Raw genomic sequence first — 25014 nt, 5'->3', positions numbered from 1 at the left:
ACTTCCACATCCCTATATTGCAGTTTCATTGGAAGTACTTGCGATTTGTGATGGGGCTGTGTACATTACTAATTTGCAATACTGCCCTTTGGGTTGACTTAGGCCCCTGGAGACTCAACAAAGATGATGCCAACGTTGGTGGCCCAGCTCAGACGGTCAGGCATGTCTTTTAGGAACTCAAAGCCAGTTTGCTGGAGTTGGTGTTGTGCCAGTTGCAGTTGGCATTTCTGCCAATCAACCTTGGCTTTTTTATTAATGAGCCCAAATCTCATCTGTGGTCCGCCCAACAAATCCAATTGAGAGGGTCTGCAGTGGACACCAACCTTCTGCACACCTTTCCACCTTCTCAGAGAGTCCAAGACATTCTGGAAATGATTCCCCTCTTCCAACCATGCATGACAATCCTAGTCCTGAGAGTCCTGTGGTTCCTAGGTCTGCTGGCTTCCTGAATTATCCTAGTCACACACGCACATTTGCACATGAGGGCCCTACAGTTGCACCTCCAAAAGAAGTGACTACAATATGGGGAAGATCTGTCTGACTTAATCGTGATCTCCCCAGCGCTGCAGCGAAACTGGCTTGATGGGGGAATTAAGCGAACCTGACATACAGGATGACCTCCTTCAATTCTCCGCCAGTTGTGGCTATGGTAGGGATGGATGCTTCCACCCTGGGGTGGGGTGTGGTGCTCATCGGGTGATCAGAGACCTCTGGTGTCCAGAGGAGCAGGTGCTTCACATCAGCCTGCTAGAATTGCTGGCAAGTTGATTGGCACTCAAGGTCATCCTCCCCTCCAATGTCAGTCGGTCCATCAAAATATTGATGTACAACACAACAGCACCGTGGTATGTCAATAAGCAAGGTGGAGTAAGGTTTCACCTCCTTTGTCTGGAAGCCTTGAGACTGTGGTCTTGGGCTCACCACTATGGGATATGGCTTGTCGCCAATCACCTAGCAGGGTTTCTGAATGTCGAAGCTAACAGTCTGAGCCATTGTCATCTTGCAGATCATGAGTGGCACCTTCAGCCAGAGGACACAGGACATCTCCTCTGGTGGACGTGTTCGCTTCACCAGAAAATGCTCAATGCCTGCAGTTCTGCGTTCTCCAGTATCTGTTAAGGGGAGCCTTGAAGGATAATTTGGTTGATGTGGAACTTTCAGCTGCCTAACGCATTCCCCCCCATACCCTTAATTTTGTGGGTTCTGAGGAAGATTAGCCAAGACTGGGCCCAAGTTATTCTCATCACCTCGGATTGGCTGAGAAGGGTGTGGTATGCAGATCTCCTGTGCTTCTCCACATGTCCCCTGCTCTGCCTATCATTTAGGCCGGACCTTCTCTGCCAGTCGGGTCAAATGATTTTGCACCCCAATCTCTGAGACCTCCAACTACATTCTTGGAGATTGAGCAGAGACAACTAAGCCTTTTCCAGCTGGCAGAGGTGGTGGTGGATGTCATCTTATCTGCACATCACCCTCCACTAAGTCAGTTAATTACGGCAGATTGGACAACTTTCTTGTATGGTGTGCAGACAATTGTGTGGATTCCTTGCAGGCCAAGTTATCTCACATGTTGCAGTTTGCGCTTTCCTTGACTAAAATTGGATGTGCAGTTGGCACTGTGAAAGGTTATTTAGCTGCCTTGTCTGTATTTACTCTGCCAGATCAGCCTTCCCAGTTTAAGTCCCCGGTTGTCAAGCATTTTCTTAAGGGCCCGACCAATCTTATCCTCTTTCCACCTTTGTAGCGCCTCAATGTGACTTACATTTGGTTCTTACATTTTTGATGGGGAGTCTGTTTGAGCCTCTTCACAGTTGTACTTTTCATATGTTAATTATTAAGGCAGTCTTTTTGGTTGAAATAACATCTGCTAGGAAGGTCAGTAAATTGCAAGCCCTTAGCTGTCATCCTCCTTTCACAACATTTTCCCCAAACAAGCTAATGTTGCAAACCAGAGTTGCTTTCCTTCCTAAGGTGGTCACCCCCTTCCGTCTTGCCCAGTCCATCACACTTTTGACTTTTTATCCTCCCTATCACCCCCCCAAAAGAGGAGAAGCCATTCCATTGGTTAGATCCTAAGCGAACAATCAACTACTACCTAGACCACACCAATTAACACTGTTTAGATGATCAGCTCTTTAATGGCAACTGTGGTGCCAAAAATGGGAAGGTGGTACAGAAAAGGATGCTATGAAGATGGATAATCGACTGCATTAATACTTGCTACAACATAGCCAAGAACGAGCTGCCTGAAGGTGAACGGTGCTCCTTCCAGCAAAGCCAAATCTACAATTTTTGCTCTTGCATAGGTCATTCCAATTGCAGATATTTGGAAGGTGGAAACTTGGACCTATGCACACATTTGCTGAGCACTATTGTCTAGACTCTTAAGTGAGAAGTGATAGTAAATTTGCTATGTCCATCCTGCTGGACTTCCAAGTATAATCTAGGATAGAGTTTCCACCAGAAAGATCATACCACAAGGAAGTAATTTTTTCATTTGTGCCAAAGATGAAATGTAAGGTTTATTGTGCAATGAGCTAAATATACCCTTCGGGTTTCAGCTGGAATGGGTGACTGGAACCCCCAGGAACTTGAGTCACAAAGTTCATGAGAGCGAGAGGTTGTGATAACATGAAAATGGAAAGAGAATAATTGGATCCCATCAAATCCTGTGAAACTGAGTCCGGTTTGATCACTGGTTTGGCGGCACACAATAACTCCCTGTGGTTTTATCACTCTACTCTTGTCTAGACTCTTGAATTTGAAAAACCTTGGCCAAACCTGGAGTATCAGCACACACCTTGAAGGAGTCCTTCGTGTTACATGAGATGAATGTGACACTTCGTGAAAAGTCATATCACCTTTTGCAGGAATCCGTTTTTGAACCACCTCAAAGTGAACCCTGGCCTTAATACACACAGAGAAATCCTAACACTAAATGAGCCAAAACCACTCATGGGTTTGCCAACTTACAAACCCTGTTCAGAAAGATCACATCACCCGGTTGGAAATGTAGTGAGAAAAGGGGTTGACGTGCTATTTTTTTCCATTGTATTTTGTTTTGGGAGTCCTAGAGGAATGATATGCCTGATAGGTGCAAACCGGTTTTGTCAGTTTCAGTTTTCTTTTTGACATTTTTAGCCTCCTCGCCTTTTTCAGAACAAACAGAAAAGTGCAGGTAAAAACGAGCATTTGCAATGCAACGTTTGTAATATTTGCTCGAGTTAGAGCTATTAGAGTTGTAAACTCATAACCGGACTTTTCTTGCCATACAAATTAAAAGAAAAAAAGTGCAGAGCGATCATGCTATGTAAAACGCAGCGCCATCGTGCTGAAATTGAAAACGGAAAAACCAAGTGCGAGGGCGCTATGTAAACCCCAGCGCAATCGGGCTGCTTGGAAATAAAAAGAGAAAATATTCGGGAAACCATGCTGAAAACATCGAGCCTCGTATGTTTTAAGTAGTTGTCCGGTGTCCTCGAGGAGTGCTAAACACATGAAGAGGCATGACATATGCATGTCTTTCACTAATAAAAGCAAGCAGATTTTAAAAGGCAAGCCCACGAACCAATGAAAGTGACTTACGCCCAAAGAGAGATTACAACAGGGGACGGAGCGCTTTGCGCTCACCCCTAATGATTGATATCTAGTGCCATGCAACAAGGGAGTAAAACTAGTGACCATTGGGAGGGCGCTGTGTTTAGTAATAATTTAATATTTAAAAGCATCTGCTGCAGAGTTCTTTGTGCATCTAGCTTTAATGCAGCAATAAAAATGTCAAGATAACTTTTGTGATTAATGTTACTGCTAGTCAGAGAGAGAGACAGATCAGGTGTATTGTCCAGTGGCAGTTTTAACCTGCCATAAAGTAGTGCAGAGGGTTAATATGCCTGCTGCAAAGAACAGATCTGTATTTTATGTTGATAGATGAGTGGATTAGTAAAGCCAGCCTGTACCAATGCTTCAAAACAAATAAAATGCATGTGAGAGAGGGGCTGTGGAGAGATGAGACACACTTTTTCTGGATGGTTGTGAGGTAATCGAGGAAGAGATTATGGGGGTGGGCGCCAAGAAGGTTTGTCACACTGGGCACCACCAGCACTAAAGCTGACTCTGATTGTAAGCACAACACACAAGCAGGAACCAGATCAAGGAATCACTGGAATGGTCATTCCAATTGGGTTTCATGGACCTCTTCTACGTTAATTGGATTTTCACCTTCATGCACATGGATGTCTTTCTATTACATGCTGAAGATATTAGACCAGGGTAGATTCCTTTAGATTTGTCTTATTTAAGTGTTCTCTAAAAGCTTAGATCTTGTAGACCAGTGGCCGCATGTGGCCCTCCTGACCTTTACATGCGGCCCCCTGGTCAGCAGCAACACTGGGATACTGTTTACTCAACTCAGCATTAACATTGAAAAGAGGTTCAACCTATGGGCAAGCATTTATTTAAAGGGTAATTGAAGCTAAAGGAAGAAAATAGAGTGTCCTGCACCACTTAACTGCAGGAATGCCTTACTTGTTAATGCCCTCTTGCAAAAAAGTCTCCTCAAAATTCAAAAAGTGTCTTTCATTAACATACAGAGCCCTTTCACCATAGGACCTCAGATTATCTCCGTGCATCGAGAAGTATTTTTTTTTTAAAGTAATAGTTTGCTAGCATAAATTTAGAAACATGAATGCTCACCCCCACACTGTCAGCTGTGCTAATAATAAACTAAGAGGTAAGTCAGTTATGTGCACCCGTTGGGTGGCCAGGATTACTTTCATACATGAACATGAATATTATAGTTTATTAAATCAAACACAGGAAAAGGTTTTGAATAGCCCACATCCTAAAGTCATGTCTTTTGAGGATCACTTATATGTGATAATAAAAAAAAGGAGGGAACATCAAATAAAACAATTGCCTAGGATCATACAATTAGGTCAAGTGGGGATGCCAGGAATGATCCCAGGTTTTGTGGGTTCACATTGTGCAATTCAGCCACTAGATGTACATGCTTTGCTTTCCATACATCCACCTTACATCTTTCCCCTCCAAAAATGTCCCTGACCGCCAGCCTGTTGGCTTTAGTGCTGCCCTCGGTCACACCACAGACCAAACTTTTGATCCGCTGGGAAAATGTTTCTGAGAGCCCATGCTGTGAACTTTACTTTAATGCAAGGGCTAGGAAAGACCTTCAAACTTTCCTTTAGACCAGAGGTTTCCAGTTCCTTTTCTAGTTAAGGTTATTGGGTGTTATTTGGGTTGAGAGCAAACGCCCCCTTCAAGTGGTGGGTTATGCAGACTTTCTCCCTGGTTCAGCCAATTCTTGATGGGCAAAACTCAAAATAATCCTACCAGCAGCTTGAATGCATGAGATGTTGAGATCCTCAAGCACTCTGAGGACAGTCTGTAGGAACATACCTGCATTCTTTGAAGACAGTGACAGGAACCAATCAGAGGCGATCAGAAATCTGCACTAAGAAGCTGATAGGCAGGATGATCTGCCTGCAGAAATACGGCACCAAAGAGCCCCAAGAAACAAGTGTATTGGGAGCCAAATGTGTGAACTGAGCAAAAACACAAGAGAACTCGTCCAACAGATCTGAAGACTACAATATTCAAGAAGGTAAGCATTTTAGGGCTGATGTACGGCTCAGTGGGACCACTCATGTGCCAGTACTGTAGCTTTTAGTTAGTTATATAGTTGGCAAAAGGTGGTTCTCTTAGCTGATTTGCTGTTCTTGCTATCCTATCACAGAAAAAAAGGGCTGCTTGAAAGAGTATCCAGCTACCAAATTGAAACAAACCAACCCACCCTCCACCACTCTCTCCTCTTCCTGGTCTGACTCCACCACTTTCTCCTTTGTAACAGAGCAGCACAACTTTCCGGCAGGGCTTCGTCACAAAAACACCATGGAAATCACCATCTGATGTTTAAAATAATCACCACCCCAGTTGGAGTGAACAGAAAACATACACTACATTTTTTGCAAACAATATTGAGGACACAATATTTATCATATGAAATGTCTACGTACAATTTTCTAATAAACAACCAAAATCTAGATGTTTTGATGTACAACCAATCCTGGAAATCGAATTGGACCTCCTGGTCAGCGTCTGGTCGCTCTCCTCTGCGCAGTTCCACCTGTTGCTGCTGCTGCTGCTTCTGCTGCAAGCGAACTAACAGTATGCCTGACTCTCAGTTCGAGGCCCACCTCCACCCACAGGCACCCGCTTGCGCCTTATCGCTGGTGGCCCAGTGGCCATCTGTATGTGTATGTCTTTGCTCTGTCATCTTTATTTTTCCTGTCTCTTTTTTTTTTTGGCTCGCTTTTTCTCCTTTTCTCCTCTTTTCTTGTAGCACCTTTTTTCCTCTTTTCTTAACACCCTTCCCTCTCCCCGTGCTCTGTTCTGTGCTGCTGCTACCCCTGCGGCCCCGTCGCCTCCATGCAAAGTGCTTTCCTGACCTTCCGCCTCCCAGCTGACAGGACCCTCTCGCCTCCCTCCCCTTCTTAATGGTTGCCGCTAGCACGCCAAAGGCAGGCCCGTCTGTGCCACAAACCCTGGTCTTCTGATCATCCATCACTACAACGTAGAGACCTTCTCCTTGCTGAACACAGGACGCTCCACCGATTGTCATCTTGCATCACCCAGAGACACCTATCTCCTGCTTCCACGGCCACTGCACCTTCACCCTACACCAAACGCCAGACCCTCCAGCCATTGAACACACAAAGTGCCTCAACTGCATCCTCCTCAACATACGCTCCCTCCACAAGCCGTAGAACTCTGGGACTTGCTAGACTCCGTCCACCTGAACATCGCCTTTCTCACAGAAATATGGATGAACCTAGCTAAGCACCAGACATCGTCATTGCCATCCTCAGTGACTACAAACCGCTCCTCAAAGACCGGTCCTCTCAACCAGTAGGCCTGCCTGGCCATCGTACACAAATCCACCCTCCGCCTAACAACCAACGTAGAAGAACACTCCCACCTCATGCAGCACCTCCATTTTCAGATCCATGTCCCCCCCAAGTCCACCTCCCGCTGCACCCTCATCTACAGTCCACTCAGCCCCCACCCAGCCTTCAGCAACTCCATAGTCAACATCATATCTCCCCACGCACTCACATCCACAAACTACTTTCTCTTCAGCAACTTCAACTACCACATTGACAACTGCAACAACATCAACACCGCGTCCCTGTTCGAGAACCTCGCCACAATAGGCCTCAAGCATCTGGTCACCTCACCAACACAAATCGCTGGACAAACACTCAACCCCATCTTTTCCACCAGCAACAGCATCACTGTTGACAACACCTCCACGCTACACTGGACCGACCAACACTGCATTCATTTTTCCATCACCACACCAACTGTCCACCTCTGCACACTCTGCTCCCCATGCAGGAAATGGAACCAGATCACTAAGGAACAGTTCACTAACACCCTCAGCAAGTCACTTCCTCCCCTCACCACAGACGCAAACATCTCACCACGGAACTTCCACCAATGGATCTCCGAATGTGCCAACACCCTAGCACCACCCTGAAGGACCTCAGCAAAACCCAACTTTAAGAAGGCCAGCTGGTTCTCCACCACACTGCAGGACTCCAGGTGTACCTGTAGATGGCTAGGATAAAGATGGAGAAACAGCAAGTCCTCCTAAGTCCCTGCAGCCTTCAAATCCCACCGCCACATCAGATCCACCAGGAAAGCCACCCTGCAAGACTGTATAAGCTCCACAGCACACAACACTAAACTCCAACACCAAAGAGCTTTTTGCCGTGGTCGAAGTTTTTTCCAAACCCCACTCAGAAGCGACAAGCATCCCCACATCTCAGGCCCTTGCGACAGACTAGCCACCTTCTTCCACCGGAAAAAAAAAGACATCTACAGTCTACGGACCCCCTGAGCCCAACAACAACCCTCCAGCTTGGGCCCTCCGAACCTTCACAGTTTCTGCATTGCTGGACCACCCTCACCACTGGCGAGACCTGCTTCATCATGAACGGCATCCACTCCAGAGCCACTACTGACCTCTGTCCTCACCACATTTTCAACAAACCCAACACCTCCATCGCTCCCAAGCTCTGCCACACTCTCAAATGTTCCATGGAGACAGCTACCTTCCCCAATGACTGGAAGCACGCCGAGATCCGTCCGCTGCTGGAGAAACCCACAGCTGAACCCCTGGACCTCAAGAAATACTGGCCCATCTCTCTGCTGCCTTTCCCAGCCAAAGTGATCGAAAAGGCCCTCAACGTACAGCTCCGCAAACACTTCGAGGACAACATCGTCTTGGACATCTCCCAATCAGGTTAAAGGAGCTACCACAGCACGGAGACCGCCCTCTTCGCCGCCACAGATGACATCCACTCGCTCCTCGACCGGGGCCAAACAGCAGCCCTCATCCTACTGTACCCATCAGCCACCTTTGACACAGTCTTGCATCACACCCTCTGTGAAAATCCTTCACCTACCTCGCGGCAAAGAGCTGGAACACCTTGCCTCTTCACCTCACCATTGTTGCCTCAATTCTGGAAGGACCTTAAGATCCGGCTCTTCGACCGTAGCACAGAGGACCAACCCCCCTCAGCACCTTGAGACCCTTGTGGGTGAGTAGTTGCACTCTATAAATTATGATTGGATTAGATTGGACGAAACAGGTTCTGTCCGCTGGAAAGCATATTCAGTCTCCAAAATGTGATAATTATATTGAAATCTATACCCACCCCACTAGCTCTGGCTCTTTATGATTACAATGTGAGTTACAATGTTATATGCAACGTGATCGGGCTTGATCTCTGCAATGCCAGGAAAAGATTCTTATCAGTCATTACCATGAGAGCAATACCCATTGGCCTTAATACTGAACAGATGGTTCATAATCTAAAATTGAAAACATTTGCTAAAATTGTGAAACAAATAGTTTACCAAGAGTTCATGTGAGAGCATGAGTCAAGCCATGAATGGTTAGCAACATTATTGAGTGAAGTGACTGTCTGAAGAATAATAATGCTGGTTATAATAGATAATAATGTAGGAGGTATCCCTCTCTGGGCTTGAACATGTCATGCGTTTGAATTAAGAAGTTTTGGGTTCTGCTAAAATTCCTTCCATCGATCACAAAGTCTTGTTCTGTGTTTTGTGTGTCTAGGCTTATAAGAAGGGGATTATCAAACTTGAAAAGAAAGAATGCGACCCTTCCCTCGTGAACCACTCAGTTCTTCTTGTCGGCTATGGCGGTGAGTCTTTGAAATCCTTAGCAGAAATTAAAGTCGTCCTGCAGCTCTATCCCTGGACCTTTGGGCGGTAAATAGTATACTTCGAGAAGGCATACACGGGGGCAGAACTGCTGTGTTTAGTAGAGGGTTAGTTTAAGCCTTGCTGTCTAAAAGTGAATGGGGCTACTTAACACCAGTGTTTAATTTGTACAAACAATAACAAAAATAGGAGCAGAGGCCTAAAGCTTTTCTTATGAGCTCGCCGCCGAATGCCGTGGTTATTCAGTACCAAATCTGTCCATTCTTGATGGCACTTCATTCCTCTGTCCCACTATTTCATTCTTCTAGGTTCTGTTCACCACTGATTTTCCCTTGATCACCCTTGTTCTACATTTCTATTCCTCTTTCTTTATTTTTCTGCCTTCGTTTCTCTTGACCTAGATCATATTCTAACAATGAAAAATACGTCTCCATAACAGAAACGGAGTGTGGATGCCCCTCACCTGCCACCAGAGGCACAAATTAGGCTTTGGTAATGTGGTTCATTACCAAAATGAAAACTATTTTAGGAAATGCTAATATGGGAGAGCTGGAGGGTTTGTGGCACTGAATACGATGGGGAAGTCCTGATCTCTTTGCATATTTATGAGCAAATGTGCGATTCTATGTTTTCAGCAAAAGAGCAGGGCGCAAAGGAGAAACTTTCCTACAAAACAGCTGTTGTGGTTTTGGTTAATGACTAAAGAGGGGATGGGACTTTGAGAAGGTTAGTTGCTTTAGGGGAGGGTTTTGCAATTCATAACTTAAATGTAACAATCGAATGTGTGATTTGTTTCCTGCTTAGTTTTTAAAAAAAGAGGAAAAGAGCAACCGTACTGGATCTTACAGAACAGCTGGGGGCAGACGTTCGGCGAAAAGGTAAGAGCCACAAATGTCCATTTAAACATACACTAGAAAATGGGGTATCTGGTGTGATTAAGCTTTGCACAAGCAAATTTACAGCAGGCGTTGTAGTCTGCGACAGACCCTTCACTTGTCATGAAAGTTCTCACACCATTACTTGACCCTCTGCAGCTTACTGGGAAAGCTCCTGCAAGTGTTATAGATTCAGCAAGTTTGGTAACTTGTCACCTCTGAGGAGCCTGATCTTGCTAAAAGTAATTTAGCCACCACACTAACTTTGGGCCTAATTTAGAGATTGGCGGAGGGGTTACTCTATCCACTGAAATATAAGTCCCATTATATTCCATGGGATTTATATTTCGGTCGGACGGGATATCTGTCACCGTTGTAACGGAGTAACCCCTCTGACAAACTCTAAATCAGGCTCTTAAGTTTTTAGCATCTATGAATGAATCCCTCCTAGAATGATTAGATCTCCTAGCCCACTCTCATTAGCAACTCAGGCTCCCTGGACAAGACCAAAGTATAAGAGGACACTTCTCTGCTGTGCTGATTCACTTCTTATCAAATACCTCTTAAAATTTCACATGAGGTGATGATGTGGAAGGTCAACTTCATGGTTTTAGGAGAAAGAGTGGAGCCATCCCTGTTTTAGGGTCTCTTCATAATTCATAAAATCATATGATCATCATGTCCAACTTGGAGCTCTGAACATCTTTGGGGCTGCTCTTTCGGGTTTACAATCCCAACCTTTGCAACACTAAACCCCTACATATTAGTTCAACCCCTTCCCTTTAAAGAACTGCTGAAAACCGGTATCACCTCTTTTAGTTATTTATCTATTTAAGATATTTGTAAAGTGCATCTGTGACACTGACTGGTATTCTGCTGCTGCAGTGATTATTGGGAAGTGAAGAGAGGAAGAGAAGAACTGGAGCATAAGGAAGCCCGGATCAAAGTAGAAAGTCTAGTTGGGAAATAGCCAAGTCTTCAGGGCTTTCCTAAATTTCAGCAGCTCAGAATGCGCTCTCACAGTAACTGCAAGTGCATGCCACTGCTGAGCAGCTTTAAAAGAGATGCTCCCCCACACCCTACAAAGCAAGTGCAACAATCATTGTTTTAATTTTATGTAAAATTAATAAAAGTAATATATATAATTTACATAATATTTTTTTTAATTGGGAGACATGACTGTAGGAAAACACAGAGATATGATGGCATTGTCCACAGCCATGTGGAGACAGAAACCCAGAGAGACACAGAGGCTTATTGACATGAGTAAGCATGGATACAGGTAAATATGGGGAAGCACTAATGCATTAAAGCCTGGACACTGGAAGGAAAACACACTGAATCACACCGGTGTACACGAAGAGACAAAGTTAGATGTTTTATGAACGCAAGAATATAAGGTTAAAGGGAGAAAGGGACATGGAAGTCAACTAGAGAATCTGACATGGGAAGAAATACACTGGGTTACACAAACACAGACCATATGGAAAGTGGACAGGAGATAAAGGGACCTTTTGAGACAGACATACAGGCAATTGGGGAAAGGTCTATGCGAACGGACCACAGGTACAGGTGAGGGGAGATGCCCTGTCCTGAAGGCATTTTCCCCCTTGGCCACTTACCCCGTCACGGTGACTTTTTGTTACCTCGTCCAGGCACCTTCTTGTCTTAGCTTACAGATCGGGATGCTCATGTTCTCCCTCCCTCTCTTTTATGTCTGTTTGAGTGGTATGTGATTTCCGGCTTTTTGTTTTTGTATTTCTTGTCATAACCTTCTTTGGTGTTGGCAGGAAAACCCCTAGATGCAAGACTGCAGAGGTACTAGCCAGATATGGATGAGGGACCTGTACACAAGGAGAGACGTGGGTGGGAATCTTGGGGAAAATACAGAATACGCAGACACGGGCATTGGCTAAATTGAACAGGGTTATACCTACAATGGGACATAGACAAGCACACACTGAGACTCTGCAACAAGGACTACGGGACAAGGAAGCAAGTTAATAACAGAGAAATGCAGAGATACACCTAAAACAGAACAGGAGGTCTTCGATACCAGCACATAAGGACAGGGAGTCATAGACCAAAATGTAGATTTTCCTAGAATTTATGAAGGAAAGTCTTAATTTTAATAAAGACACAGAGGTGAGTATTATGCTTTCTAATCTTGCTTTATTTTTAGAGCAGCAGTCAAGATATATAGAAAAAAACTACAAATTCCATAATGCTTGAACAGTACAGCCAATGGGATAACAAACACGGGACATGTGAACAGCCAATAGCAACATATGAACAGCTATAATACCTAACTTGATAGCGAACAGCCATCTTTTCTTGTGCAAGAAGAAAATAAATATTGAATAACAGAATAAGAGAAAACACAATAGCAAGTGCCATTATCAGAGAAAACTGTTCTTTGCCAAAGTTCATAAATTCAGGTCCAAGGTAAACAGATGATGGTGTAGAAGAAACAGGAACACCATGGACGTCCAAAATTGTTGGAGGCTGCAGTGGAGCACCAGCAGAAGAGGAGGTAGCCTTATGAGGAAGGTGGAGGTGCTGAAGCCACTGTCAGGGAGGGAAAGAAACATTAAATTAAACAGTGTTGAGTTGGGATAATACTGGCCTCTGTTTCTTTAATAGAATTAAGACTTTCCTTCATAAATTACAAGGAAAATCTACATTTTATGGCAAGACCGGAGGCTCTTTTATGCTTGCTTAAAACATGTTAACAACAACAGAAGAAGATGTATGTACAGGTTTGCAATAAAACGTTCTGCATACATTATCATTAGACCAATCAGCTGATTTCAGAATGTCTTTGAGACGAGAGCCAGCCCAAGCTTTGGAAACCATGGCTCCTCTAGAAGAATGGACACAAACAATGGAAGTATCTATACAAGCCAAAGACATAATCCGATTCACCCAGCGAGCAAAGGCAGGGGAGGAGACCCATTTATGGGGCTTTCAAAAAGAGCTAAGGAGTTCATTGTCTGAGGACCTTCTGAGATTAAATGTACCCTGCTCAAATACTTTGCGGCATTATCCCACACATAATTTAGGTTGATCAGGAATGTAGGGATAAAAGACAGAGGTCAAATTTGTCTTAGTACATCTACAAACTGTTAACAAAACACCTGTATGCGTAAACTGACTAGATGAAATATCTAAAGCTCTAACATCAGACAAACATTTTATAGAAATCAGATATAATAACATAGTAAGTTTAGCTGACAATATTTTTAGTGAGAGGAAAGTTTTATCAGGACATGAAGGAAACTAAATCAAAACCACATTTACATCCCACAAAGTACTGTATTTAAGAATAGGAGGATTGCAAAACTTTACTCCCTTTAACTGTTGACAGATGAGCAGATGCTGTCCTAACAGTTTTCCATTGATAAAGGGATGATTGGGGGAGATGGCAGATCTGACCAGGTTGATAATGGGGTAAGTTTTTCTGCTGCTAGCTTCCTCTGCCAAGAAGTTAACAATGTAGGATATATCTGCTGAAAAGGGACTGATACCTTTTCCCACACACCAGCTTACCCATAAAGACCAAGCTAATTTGTAAGCTTTTGTAGTTTCTGGGGCCAAGGATTTATTAATATAGTGTGATGCTTCAGGTGAAATAATGGGAAAGATTGTGAGATCCTGTTTTCTTCCAGGCTGAAAGAATGAGGGAGTTGTCTATTACTAGATTGTGCAGAATGTCGGGGGGATCCAAGAGCAGATCGGGAAAAGAAGAGGAGTGGAGGGAACCACACCTTTTGTTGCCGGAAAGGAGCCATCGGTACAATAACTACTTCTTGTCCCCTGACCTGCGCTAATACCCTGTTTATCATAAGGAAAGGAGGAAAAGCATAATTGATTGAGATGGACCAGTCCTGAAGGAAAGCATCTAAGTCTAAAGTCAAGGGACCCAGGCACCAACTGAAGAATTGAGGAACTTGGCAATTCAGATAGGAAGCAAACAAGTCTATTTGAAAGGGACCCTATTTGCGTTGCAAAGAAGTGAACACTGATGGATGAACTTTCCACTCGCTGGAGTCTCGAAGATAACGGGAATGCCAATCTGCTACAGAGTTGAGATTTCCTGGCAAGTATTCTGCATGTCCAGAAATGTTGTTTATGAGGCAGACTTCCTGAAAACCCTTTGCTAGTTCAGCCAGTTGTGCCACCTAGATGATTGATATAACAGACTGATATGTTGTCCATCCAAAGAAGAATGGAACAACAAACTCTGTTCTTTGCTAGGCTTCTGATTGCAATGGAGCTAAACAGCTGATGTGCAAATTGGACTCCTTTAGAGACCATGTACCCCCAGTCGAGACTGATCCCAGCCCATTAGACCTGCATCTGACTCTAACACAAGATCTGGGGCTAATGCGCAGATGGTCTTGCTGTTCCAGACGTCTAAATGTTCTATTCACCACTGAAGTTCTAGTTGAGACTCCTAATCTATGGATATGGTATCAGAATAAAAAAAAACTCTATGTAAATTGTGAATTTTTCATCTTTGAAGGGCCCGATAATGATGAGGACCTGGAAAGATGGCCTTAAAGGAAAAAGAGAGGAGGCCTACAATTCCACTAGAGTTCTGAGGGAGATTACTGAACTCTGGAGAGTCTGGAGAATTTGTGGTTTTATTGACTTTACCTACACAGGCAGAAGCTGAAGGGTGGCGATGGATGAGTTAATTATGAAACTAAAGAACTCTAGCTGTTTTGTAGTTGATAGCAACATTTTCCGAATTGATGAGAAAACCCTGGTGTGACACTAGGGAACATGTTAGATGACTTTGAGCTTGTAAAGAATGCAGACTTTGGTTCATCAAAAGAATGTAATCTAAATATATGATCATTCGGACAACTTGGGCCCTCAGGGAGGCTACAACTGGTTTCGTGAGTTTTGTAAAGCACTGTGGTGCTGCCGAAAGTCCAAAAGGTAGAGAAGAGAAATGAAAAAATATGCCCCAACCATTGAAACAGGAGGTACTTCTTGTAATCTGGATGTATGGGGGAGGTGAGGTAAGCATCCTGTAAATCCAAACTAACCATCCAGCCACGTTGAAGCAATCCCTGAGATGAATAATAGTTTCCATTTTGAAGTGGCGGTAAACAACAAAACGGTTGAACTATCTGAGGTTGATGACAGCTCTCATTTTCTTGTTTTTCTTCTAGACTGGAAAGGGGGAACTGAAGAATCCGGATGGATCCGGAGGGGAAGTCAGTATTGCTTGTTTTTGTAATAAGGTCTGAATATCTAGTGATACGAGGTTGGACATTTCGGAAGAAAAACATGGAGGGCAAGGAAACACAGTTTAGAAATGCTCAGAGTAAAGCTCTATAGCATAACCTTGGAGGATGTTTAACATCCATGGATATAAAGTTATGGAACACCACTTTGGAAGAAACCAACGAAGATGGCCCCCTACGGAAGGAGGGCCAGAAGAGAGGCTCACCTGTTTGAGAATTGTATCTGGCATCTTTGTTTTCAGCACCACAGAAGGCTCAACTTCTTTGTGGGTAAAATTGAAGCCTGTAGTCCTGGTAGGACACATTGAAGGAGCCTCTGGAACCTTGGTTGTTGTATGTTGCGGTCAGTAAAGCGGTTCCTGCCTCTACAGGCACTGACAAAAGTCTGTTGGGAGAAAACTTTTCTCAGCGACAGTTGAACCTTATTCAGGGATGCAAATGTAGAGACGTATTTACTAAGTTCTTTGATAAATGAGTCTCCAAACAGCAGTCCCTTCGCTTTTATTCTGGAATCCATAGATGCAAGGTTGAGCAGTTTAGCGTCCAATTTTAACAAGAATCTCTTCCTGCATTCATGAGTCAAAGCAGAATTTGCATTGTCCAGTAAGCAAAAAGCCAATTGTAACCACAGGGAAAGGTCAACTAGATCAACAGGAGAATTGTCAAGCCTTGCCGATTCAGTCAAATCAAACATCCGAGCCGGTGGACCAACCACATCTAATAGTTTGTCTTGGCAAGTGGACCAGGCTTTGATAATCCCATTGTGTAGGTCTTTCCAAAAATTCAAAAAGAAAATTAGTAGAGAGGGATCAATGGCAGGAGTTGCTGTAATTTTGGAAGGAAGAGAAGGACGAGGACATTCAGACTTAATTTTAGCTCTTGTTTGCTTGTCCAGAGGCAACCGCAACCTAGAAGCCACATATTCTTCCACATGGTCAGCGGGCAACTACTCAGTGGATTTGTGGTGATGAATTAGAATGGGGTCGAGCATAGGCACACCCTCTGAGTTCATAACTATTTTGGCCTTGAAGGGATCATGAGAGGGAGAGGCCATTTTCTGTTTCTTGGGAGGAGGAGAGGCGAAAGGATTCACGCCCCCCAATCCATCATTGTCCTGATCAGAATCCATATCACCCATATCTTTGTCAGTATGAGGGATTTGAGAAATGACGATAGGAGAAGAAATGTGCTTTAACTTGGCCTTATACTTGGAAGAAGAAAATTTCTTTTGAATAATAGTAGAATTTTATTTGTTCCCTTCCTGAGTAGAAGGCCTGGGAAGAACCACGGCTCTGTCATGTGTGGGGAAACCTCACCAATCAATTGTGCAGCATTATTCATCATTTTGGTTTTAAAACCAGCCACAGAAGGAAACCCCATCTCATTGCTCTTTTTGCTTTCCCCCGCAGAATGGGCCAGAATCATCTTTGACATTAAGCACTGAATCTTCTATATTTTTGGAAACTTTGTCAATAGAGGCTGCAACATCCTGCTCCACTGAAGTCTGTATAAATTAATTCAAATTGCCTTTGAGGGACTTGTCCTTCTCATTATTGTAATGTAAGATGGCCAAACTATCTATCTCAATAATAACCAAAAATAGGCAAATATAATCAGAGAATACACTGGAATTGTGAAAAACAGGGGTTAAAGTATAGAAAGTTGTGAGGAGAGACTCAGACTTCTCCTGTGGGCGTGCTGGGAAAATGAACGGAAAGGTCAGAGACGGCAACAGAAGCCACGCCCCCAACACTCCTCAGACACTTGAAAACAGACAAATCGTTGAGCGAGTAAATCCTTGTAAGGAAGCGAAACCCCAAGCAGGGAGAAAGGGGCTGAAATTCTGCTGTATTGCAGGAAACAAAAATAGTGTGAAATGTCAACGAGCGTCTCGGGCGGCAATAAAATACCTACTGCGGTCCAAAACTCATCAGAGCGCGAGAGAGAACAGCGCTCACAGACAATGCTGCAACGTGCTGATTGGGACAGAGCAACGAACCAGCAAACTGAATTATTAGCAACCACACAGCAATTAAACAAAGCGGCAGTGAACACAAAACATGTAAAAGTGAAATGAGAGAAATGTATGCAAATACTTCTCTTGACTGCAAGCAGCAAGAACAGAGGGCTGTTCACAGTCAAGCTAGGTATTATAGCTGTCAATAGGTTGGTATTAGCTGTTCACATGTACTACGTTTGTTATCCCATTGGCTGTGCTGTTCAAGCTTTATGCAATTTGTATTTTTTTTTCTATATGTCTTGACTGATGATCTTTAAACTAAAGCAAGATTAGAAAGCATAATAAGAGCCTACGGTCTTGCGATAAAATTCAGGGAGACATTAACATTGTTCAAGAAAATTCAGTGGTTAATTCATAAACGAAAAAGGCACAGGGGGCCACTCGGCCCGCTGGTGCCACTCACTCCCTGACTGCTGCCGTCCACCTCCAACACTGCCCACCTCCACCACTGGTATGGCCCAATTTACCATTGGTGCTGGCTGCATGTTACATTGACCGTAAGTAAAGTTAGCGAGCTCACCTTCGTCAGGAGTGGTTCAGGGGGTCTTCTTTGAGGAAAACATGCTAAAGGTCATATGCCCACAAAGGGTAGTCTGAACAACAGTCATGAATTACCCCAGTATTCTCTTGGTAATTGTAACTTGTTGTGGTCCATAGCAAAAGCTTACAGTGGGATTAAAGCTTACGGTTGGTTGACTTTGTCACCTCCTTGCTTGCTTCTTATTCGAAGGCATCCCGCCTTCTTCTTGTGTTTGTCCTTCCCTGGAGCATACCTTCTTTACTATCCTTTTATCCTTCCAGTGCTCACATTTTGGGAACTACTTTTTTTTCTTTAAGCACTACATAAAAGTGTATGTTTGTTTTTGCTAACCCACATGCGCTGATTCCAGCCCCCCCATATCTGCCCCTTCGTTCTCTATGTCAGTGGTTCCCAACCTTTTGACCCCTACTAAATCATTACTGAAAGCTGGGGACCTCTAAGCAATTTGTACAATTTAAATTTCAAACATTAAAACAGTAATTAGTAAAACAAAATGAAAAAATATGCAAAAATGTAAAGATTTTAACGGGAAGGTTGGTGCAGCATCTCAGCGACTAACATTTCAATGTTTGGCTTTATTTAGGAAAGCTGAATCCTCAGGTCAGATTCTACATTTCTGAAGCGATTTCTGTTTTTATTTGTTAGGTACATAAGATCTGAGAAAGCTTTTTCACATAAATATGTGGTGGGGAGAGGGTGTAGAACCATAAGGCCCTTTCATCTCTCCATAGCCTCTCTGTCACATGTAAATCATTTGTTTTATAGCACCTCTCATACCAGTGTAGGGTGTCGGAGCACTTTACAGGGGACTACAAGGTGTAGGATTCACATCATCCATACTGGTAGGCATTTTCTAAGAGTGCCTCACATGGAGAAGCACAAACTCAGGATTCATAACACAGTGGTTAGCGTTGACCTCAATAGTAAGACTATTTTTACGCAAGCAAAACTTTTAGCAGCATAATGATAATCAAAGACTGGGTGAAAAAACATAACTTTCTAATTTGTGCCATGCAGTTTGCATGCAGCTCTTTGTTGGCGGTTTATAGCTCACTGTGATAGATTACAATTATAACTTATGACCTGCACAGTAGCAAAAATATCTCAGTGACAAAGGCGGTAACCCACTGTGCTACGCACATAGAATACTATTCTTTGCATGATACACGTTCTTTACAGCAGGGATATTAACCATCTGCGCTACCTTAGATGAGTCAAAATTGCCACTAGACAAAACTCCCATCTCACTTCAGCAGGTACATTAATCACTAGAGTTATTTTGACACTTTTATTTTTGCCCGAAAGCAGTGCTCTCAAAACTGCTGCACAAATTAAGTAAGAAATATAAAAACACGCATGTGCTTCGGTCGAGAGGCCCCACCTGGAGAGGTGCCTTCCTGTCGGTCCAGGCCTGCGGACCCCCCGGGAATGTGTCACAGATCCCTGGCGGTCAGCAGACAAAAAGGTTGGGATCCGCTGCTTTACAATATTCCCCAGACGCCAGACTGGATCTGGAAAATCTTGAGCAGTACCGGTGCACACCAGTAGGTGGCATGAATTGGCTTTGCGTTGCATGTGATGTGTGTGCCGCTTATCTCGGTGCCACTCCAGAGTGCTGACATCACTTCTTTTCTTTCTGCGCCATCAGTGCAGATCCAGAGAGAGCTGCTTCAGTCCATTTTTTGAGACTGTTTTTTTAAATGTTTTGTCAATTCTTTTGAGCTTTTGCTCCCAGTGTGCAAATAGGGATGTCCCCTAAAAAACATTTCGGATTCAAACCCTGTGGTTCCTGTAACAGGCCGATGTCTGTGAAAGACCCCCATCTGGTTTGCCTTTGGTGCCTAGAACTGGGCCATGACTCCATGGCCTGCCCCGACTGTCGAGCGATGAAACCTAAGGCAGTTTAGGAGCATGCCCTGAAGCTCCTGGTCACCCGAAACTGGATGACTCCTCAATGCTCAAGGCCCCAGTTGCAACCAAGGCCTGGGGCCTGCTTTTAGAGTCATTACTAAATGTTATTGTCATGGTCCAAGTCATCGTTGGGTAAGTCCTACAAAAAGTCCAGGAGGTTTCAACTTCACCATGCAGGTCCAAGTCAAAACAATGCCACAAATCTAGGGCCCACTCCCACACTTCAGCTGCAGAGCTTGAGCTTGAGTCCAGGTGTGCTCTGCGCCTCCCAGAATTTCTCAAAGCCGGAGTGACCCCTGCCCGGTTAAGACAATTTTTTGAGGCACTACACCTCATATTTGGGCAGGCCTACCCATATGCAGCACTTTCAAGCCCAAGGGCAGTACCCCCATTGAATTCCCGCCATCAGGTTCACCCTCTGCGCCAGTTGGGGCCTATGGATCTGGATCAGTTCCAGTTGTGAGTCTTTGACCTTCCCTTGAGCCCATTCCAGTCGCGCTGTTCTCGGTGCTGCTGAGAACACTCTGCAGCAGTAATTCGATTGTTGTACCAGACTCCAGTACAGAGCTGGACTGGTGGCATCTAGAACAAGACCCTCTGGTTTGGAGACAGTGCCTCTTTTTACTGATAGGCTTAGTGGAGAACATGATTGTGGCAGATTTGACAATGCTTATTGTTACGCCCAACCCATTGAAAGAGTACAGGTTTAACTGGTATGAGGAACTGGCGGATGCCAGAAGTATGGACAACTCTCCAGACACTGGCTTAGTCTCTCCTCCTAGTGTGGCTATAGAGGAAGGGGCTTCATTTATCATGGTGGTGGGAGGATGGCTGAGGTCCTGGACCTTACGCTGCTCTCATTGGCAGTCAAGACAAATGTCTTGACACAGGTGCTTTTCTACTATTTAATAAAGCCCTCTCTGATGTCCTGCTCAGGACATGAGCTAAGCCTGCTCAGATTCTCCGGTGCACAGGTGATTGCCCATTGCCCCCACCTTGCTCCTGGGGAAACAGCTTTCCTCAACCAACACCCCACCCCGGAGAATCTGGTTGTCCAGGTTTTGATGTCCAAAGTCAGCCCTGAGGCAATCCCTACCACACTATTGAATAGGGAAGGTAAGAAGATTTTCTCTTACACCAACCTTGCACTGCAGGCAGTGAACAATATGTGCCTCTTGAGCTGGTATTCCCAAACCATTTGAGATTCAGTGCACAAGTGCTGCCAATGGTTTTGGAGAAGGGCTAATGGGAGGGATGCAGCAAAATCAATTATACGCTGCAGACTGGATATGACTAGAAACGACTGACTCACAAGGCAGAGCAACTGCTTTGTTAATGGCACTCCACGCCTGGCTAAGACCTACTGCTTTTTGTGGGATGTAAGGAATCCTTTATGGACAAGCCCTTCGATGGTGCTCTTCTGTTCAGTGATACAGCACATTCTGTGCTTGAGTACCTTCAGGATAGCAGGGCCACCGCCCAGTCACAGGGACTCTTCCCAGACCCTACCTGCCCCACTTGCCTCTTCCGTGGCTAAATGAGAAGCTACCAACCACGTCCTGTACCACCCAACCACCATGTCAAACAGGACCACAGATGTGATTCCCACAAGCCCTGTGGGACCCAAGAGAGAGATCTACCCAGTCTTCCACACACACCACCCCAGCAGCCACAGCCTCCAAAGCCCTATATTATGCTCTCTCACAATCACAGGCAACCAGTCAATGCAGAATTAGGCACTTCCTGCCCCTTTGGCATTCCAAAACCTCAGACCAGTGGGTCCCCTAAATTGTTCAGTGGGGTTACTACCTCCCATTCACAGGAAACCCTGCCACCCATGCCACTATCTACCTATCAGCTGACTAGAAGTCTCTACCAGAGGAACATGTTTTTTACCTTTGGTAATGCTCTTTCTGGTGGATATTCTATCTCACCCCAAATTTATCACTGCCCTCCCACCTCCCTGTTATGCGGAATGTTCTCTTGTTTTCCATCTAAAAAAGGCCCACACTGGACACTGGTCATACCACTTTTCTAATGTGATTTGTGTTTGAGGACGCAGACATACCTGTGCAAGAAACTGATTAAGCAAGCCTTGAAAGAAAACAGGATGCGTTTAAAAAAAGAAACATTCTCAAAGGGGACTAGGTTACCACCTTCAAGGTGTCAGTAAAATGTTAGAGACATATTTATGACAAAGTGGTGCAGGGCACCTTGCTGCTTTGTGACACTGGGAAATGGCAGGAATGTACCATATTTAAGCAATACGGAACAATTGTGTCCTTACTGCTGCGCTGGGCACCTTCCTGCACAAAGACAATCCTGAGAGGCTTTTTCTTTTAAAGATATTTCTCCTTGTTATGCCTCTCCTGGGAAAGCGTATCTTTTTGGAGCATTCCCAGGTTTACCTGTTCTTGTAAATCTGGGAAGGCATCAAAATCATGGATGTGGCATGAGAACACCCATGGAAATGCTTCCCTGGTGCAGGTTAATGCAAACCAGCGATCTGAGCTACGTTACATTACTCAAGATTTATGAAGTCACCCAGGGTCACGGAAGGTGGCCTTGCGTGGCTTCATAAATCTCTCTTTTCATTTGCATTGCTCTTCCACCATGTTGTGTTGTGCAAGAGCGACGCAAAGGATCTCATAAATATGCCCCTTAATGTTTTGTTACCGGAAATTGGTCACAAAACATTAATAGGGCCCGTTCAGATTTGGTATTAGGACGAGATGCCCTAAAGACGCCCCTTCCAAATACCGAATCAGTATGTATTCACAATTCCAAATTGCGATGTGGTAATGTGTTATCAAATCGCAATTTGAGATTCATATATACCAAAATGTGTTTTTTTGCATTCACAAACAGGTAGATCCTGCGATTCAAACCGTTTGTAGCTGCAAAAACGTTTAGCATGAACTAAGAAGGCCTCAGCTTAGTGTATGCACTATAAATGCCTAAAAAAAAAAAGAGGAAAAAGCAAAAATGGACATTACATTTCATATGAATGTTTTAACACTTTTCCTGCACTTTCTTTTTGTAGGGTTATTTTCGCCTTAGCCGAGGAACCAATATGTGCGGCATCACCAAATACCCGGTGACTGCCATCCTTAACCACGGCAAAAGAGTTTCCTGTCCCTCCTGAGCATCTGCACAACGGGCCCCACTTCGCTTCCACGCTTGCTTCCACTCAACGCCCGTCGAAGACACGGACAAAATCATTCCATTCTGCAACCCAGGACTGATGATAGGCGGATCTAGGGAGGCGAAATCTTCCCTTAGTCTGACCCGTTGCTAGTTTGCTTTTTACAAATATCACAAATATAGATTTACAAATCCAACGATTACAGTGTTCTAGTGGTGAGTGAAACCAAAATCGTTAATTGCAAGGCACATTGTAAAAGGCTGTCTGCTCCAACTGTTCTTTATGAATGGGTTTCAGTGTAGAATTGCGGCACAAGTGGATGTGGGTTCACACTTGTATGAAATACCCACTCCGCCCAACCAATCTGGGTTTTGGGTAACATCAATGCAAGACTAGAGACAGGAAAGAAACCCCATGACAGGCTGGAGGACTTTCGGCAGTGATCAGAGCAATAGTGGTCGATTAAATGAGTTTCCACAGGGAATTAATGCTCCCGAGTGCACTGAAAGATTCTTATTTGAGCTATTAAATTACCTGTCTGTCGCCCTTATTTCTTCAGAGGAAAACCTGGGCCAGGGATGCTCGGCACGCATCCTTGCTCTCTGCAATGTCAGTCCTGCACAACAAATATTTTCCATGGCTGCTTCTAGCTACTTGCCCAACCCTGTCTGCATATATGGCACATTACTGTTGCCAAATAATAAAAATTATTTTCTCCCATAACTTCATGTCATTTTCTTTCTTAAGATGCCACCGTGAAGTGATTTTTTTCGTGGGTATTTGCAAGAATATTGGCGTAATTATTTAGTGAAAAAATAACAGCAGGCGTGGGAGCATGGCTAACTCTTTTGGGGAGTGGAGATTGTGTGGGAGTGTGTTTTATTGTGTTCTTATCCTCATTGACAACTGTTAGAAATGGGGTCTTTGGTTGACAGTCAGGTTACCCCCTGTTCAAGCAAGGACCCTCACTCTAGTCAGGGTAAAACAGAATCACCCTCAGCTAACCCCTGCTTACCCCCTTGGTAGCTTGGCAGAGCAGTAGGCTTGCCCTCAGAGTGCTAGGTGTAAAGTATTTGTACCAACACACACAGTAACTCAATGAAATCACTACAAAATGACACAACACCAGTTTAGAAAAATAGGAAATATCTATCTAAACAAAACAAGACCAAAACGACAAAAATCCAACATACACGAGTCAAGTTATGAATTTTTAGAGATTAAACTCAAAAATAGCTCTTAGAAGCAAGAATGCTTCGATGAGATGTTAACACGAGATGTTCCCAACAAGCCGACACCAGTGGCGCCGGACACGGAGTCCTGTAGACCCCCAAGTACAGTACCTTTGGTGAAGAGTGAAAACAAGCCGATGCGCAAAGTCGGGGATCGTGGCGTCTGTGCGAAATTTTGAATCCGTGCACTTCGAGCGGCGGCGGTCACGACGTGGTGCGGCGACTTCCACGGAGTCGCGGACTTCAGCGGGCTGCTGCGGCATCAGGCCTGCGAAGAACATCGCGTTCCAGCGAAGGTCATGGTGTCGGGTGCAGGCGGCGTCACCGGATTCAGCAGCGGCGTCGGTCCGGAGTCGTCCGAAGTCGATTTCCTTGGATTTCCACCAGCTTTCCTTTCAAGGGCCCAGAGACTGGATCGGGCACCACTTGTCAGAGCAGGAGTCTCTCCAGAGACTCCAGGTGCTGGCAGAGAGAAGTCTTTGCTGTCCCAGAGACTTCAAACAACAGGAGGCAAGCTCTAACTCCAGCCCTTGGAGATTTCTTCACAAGATGGAAGGCACGCAAAGTCCAGTCTTTGCCCTCTTACTCTGGCAGAAGCAGCACTGCAGGAAAGCTCCACAAAGCACAGTCACAGGCAGGGCAGCACTTCTTCCTCAGCTATCAGCTCTTCTCCAGGCAGAGGTTCCTCTTGGTTCCAGAAGTGTTTCTAAAGTCTGTAGATTTGGGTGCCCTTCTTATACCCATTTTAGTCTTTGAAGTCAC

At 44.5% G+C, this 25014-nt stretch overlaps 1 protein-coding gene across 1 annotated transcript in view; it reads left to right on the top strand.

The window, feature by feature from the left end:
* The window catches only part of LOC138259744 (cathepsin W-like), a 233480-nt gene extending 209746 nt beyond the window's left edge, over window positions 1–23734 (top strand). The window contains exons 9-11 of the mRNA XM_069207635.1: window positions 9164–9251; window positions 10075–10148; window positions 22919–23734. Of these exons, the coding sequence (XP_069063736.1) occupies window positions 9164–9251; window positions 10075–10148; window positions 22919–23020 (264 nt within the window). The 3' untranslated portion in view covers window positions 23021–23734. The remainder of the gene's footprint in view (window positions 1–9163; window positions 9252–10074; window positions 10149–22918) is intronic.
* Window positions 23735–25014: the final 1280 nt, after the last annotated feature.

Source organism: Pleurodeles waltl, chromosome 9 (assembly GCF_031143425.1).
Source record: "Pleurodeles waltl isolate 20211129_DDA chromosome 9, aPleWal1.hap1.20221129, whole genome shotgun sequence".
Lineage (NCBI taxonomy): Eukaryota > Metazoa > Chordata > Amphibia > Caudata > Salamandridae > Pleurodeles > Pleurodeles waltl.
This window is presented reverse-complemented; position numbering and strand designations above follow the sequence as displayed.